The 1,995-nt window shown below is 36.4% G+C and overlaps 1 protein-coding gene across 1 annotated transcript in view; it reads right to left on the bottom strand.

The window, feature by feature from the left end:
• Positions 1–1,995, bottom strand: part of LOC108749375 (CD151 antigen-like) — a 129,483-nt gene that overhangs the window by 6,764 nt on the left and 120,724 nt on the right. The window contains exon 5 of the mRNA XM_018488022.1: positions 1,144–1,317. Coding sequence (XP_018343524.1) covers positions 1,144–1,317 — 174 coding nt within the window. The remainder of the gene's footprint in view (positions 1–1,143; positions 1,318–1,995) is intronic.

Raw genomic sequence — 1,995 nt, 5'->3', positions numbered from 1 at the left:
AATACAAATCTCCTCTGATATACGAATACTTTTATATAATATATATATGTATATATACATATATATATTATATAAAAGTATTCGTATATCAGAGGAGATTTGTATTAGAAAAAGTATTTATAGAAACATTAATTAGAAATTTATTAACATTGAGTTTTGTTCTAATATAAATAAAAAAAAAAGAACGCAAACATAATTTTAGAAATTAAATTTCTCGACTGTACAAATAATTTTTTGTACTTCCAAATAATACAATTTTTCACTTTTTCAACTTTAAACTTTCGCGTTAGAAAGTTGAAAATTTTTCCAAGTTTTTTTGAACACGTGACAGACGCAAAGTGAGAAGAAAATTTCTCATTTTGTCCAGTTCGTAGTTTTCTCTATGTTAAAATTATCAAATTCACAGAAACTCAGCAGACATAGCGACTTTTGAAAAGTAGAGATTTTAAGCTTTAAAACCCTTTTTGTAAATTTAATTTCGTTCACTTTTTACGAAGTTACAGCTGCTTGAATTTTGAAGTTCGCAGCGCTATGAACTTTTGTTCCATCCCAATACATATTACTCTGTTTCGTTTATGTACCGCTTCTTCCATTATCTTTACATATAACGAACTAATCTCTCAGTGTTTAATTTTTCAGAAACTCTAATTCTCAGCAAGGAAAAATCATTCGCGAATTGGCCGCAATTGTTCATGATTAAAAGGGTACTCGCCGATTCTGGAACATCCTCCATTTGCCAACGACGATCATATTACGTATTGACAAGTCATACGAAACGTTTTCAGTAAACACTCAACGCCGGTATTATATTGCGTATTTCTGATGGCACCGCAACGATGAAGCACCATTGAAGCTGCGCAAAAACGTTACTTGGGAGGGAAGGTCCACAGCGCACAAGAGATGCAACGGGAATAAAAATGACAACGAGGGAGGAAATTGATACCGTGAAGTACGTGCACCGGTATTCGTGATATCGGAATACTGGTCGGTGCGTCCTATTTTGTTCACAATTGTTCGACGGACAACTCTTCAAGCGCAAACGGCCGTATGTACGTATATATGTATGTATTTATTATATATATCGCGGGTCGGCCTCAGAAATAAATAAGAAATTCTTCCCGATATGCGGGAGCTCGTACTTACTTCTTTCTGCATCTGGTCGATGGCCGCGGTTTCCCGGGTTCGCACAGAATAGTTCTCGAGGAAAGTGCGATTCAAATTCATCTTCAATTCGGGGCCAACTTGTTCCTCATACAGACGCGCCAGTGCACCGACTCCAGCTTCCAGAACGAGTACGGCCATCACGACGAAGACGTACTGCGTCGGCAGAAGAAAGACAAGAGGGATTAGGATTGGTTAAAACAACATATCGGGATAGTTTTGCTGCAATTACGCGGTTACGACTCAGCATTTGACGCCTTTATTTCGGCTAATGAAAGGAGCGACGATGAAAGAGCAACGAACGCTTCTCCGTCTAACTGAATGGAAATTCCGATAAAAGCTGTCGAGTGAATTCTATTGATAAAAAAAGAAAAGAAAAAGAAAAAGAAAATGGAACGGCTTTTAATAATGGAGAAAGAGAGAAACCGACTTGTCTCCCCAAGTAAATGCACACGCTTTATATCTGAAAATAATTCTTCGAAATGACGTTGTATGAAAGAATGATTTCTAATGCGCCACTCTTTACAAACGTGATAAAATCCGAGATTGAATCTGTCAATTCTATCGTTATATTTTCACACAGAGAAGCTTCACGCGTTATATAACGGTATTTATTTTTCGCGCCGTTATTCTCTCTCCCCGTAACTTTTTTTTACGCCAAATCATTGATACACCCGATTCAAAATACGGATATCTCTGATGTACGCTCTCTATCGAAAAATGTATCTTTCGCGTGAAATGGCGTATTCTGCGTATAAAATTTAAAGTAAAAATTATATATATACATATATATACACACATATATATATAGGGTGTCCCATTCATCACCGATCG

The sequence above is a fragment of the Trachymyrmex septentrionalis genome, unplaced genomic scaffold, assembly GCF_001594115.1.
Source record: "Trachymyrmex septentrionalis isolate Tsep2-gDNA-1 unplaced genomic scaffold, Tsep1.0 scaffold29, whole genome shotgun sequence".
In the NCBI taxonomy this organism is placed as follows: Eukaryota; Metazoa; Arthropoda; class Insecta; order Hymenoptera; family Formicidae; genus Trachymyrmex; species Trachymyrmex septentrionalis.
The sequence above is the reverse complement of the archived record's forward strand: the minus strand, read 5'-3'. Positions and strand labels throughout refer to the sequence as shown.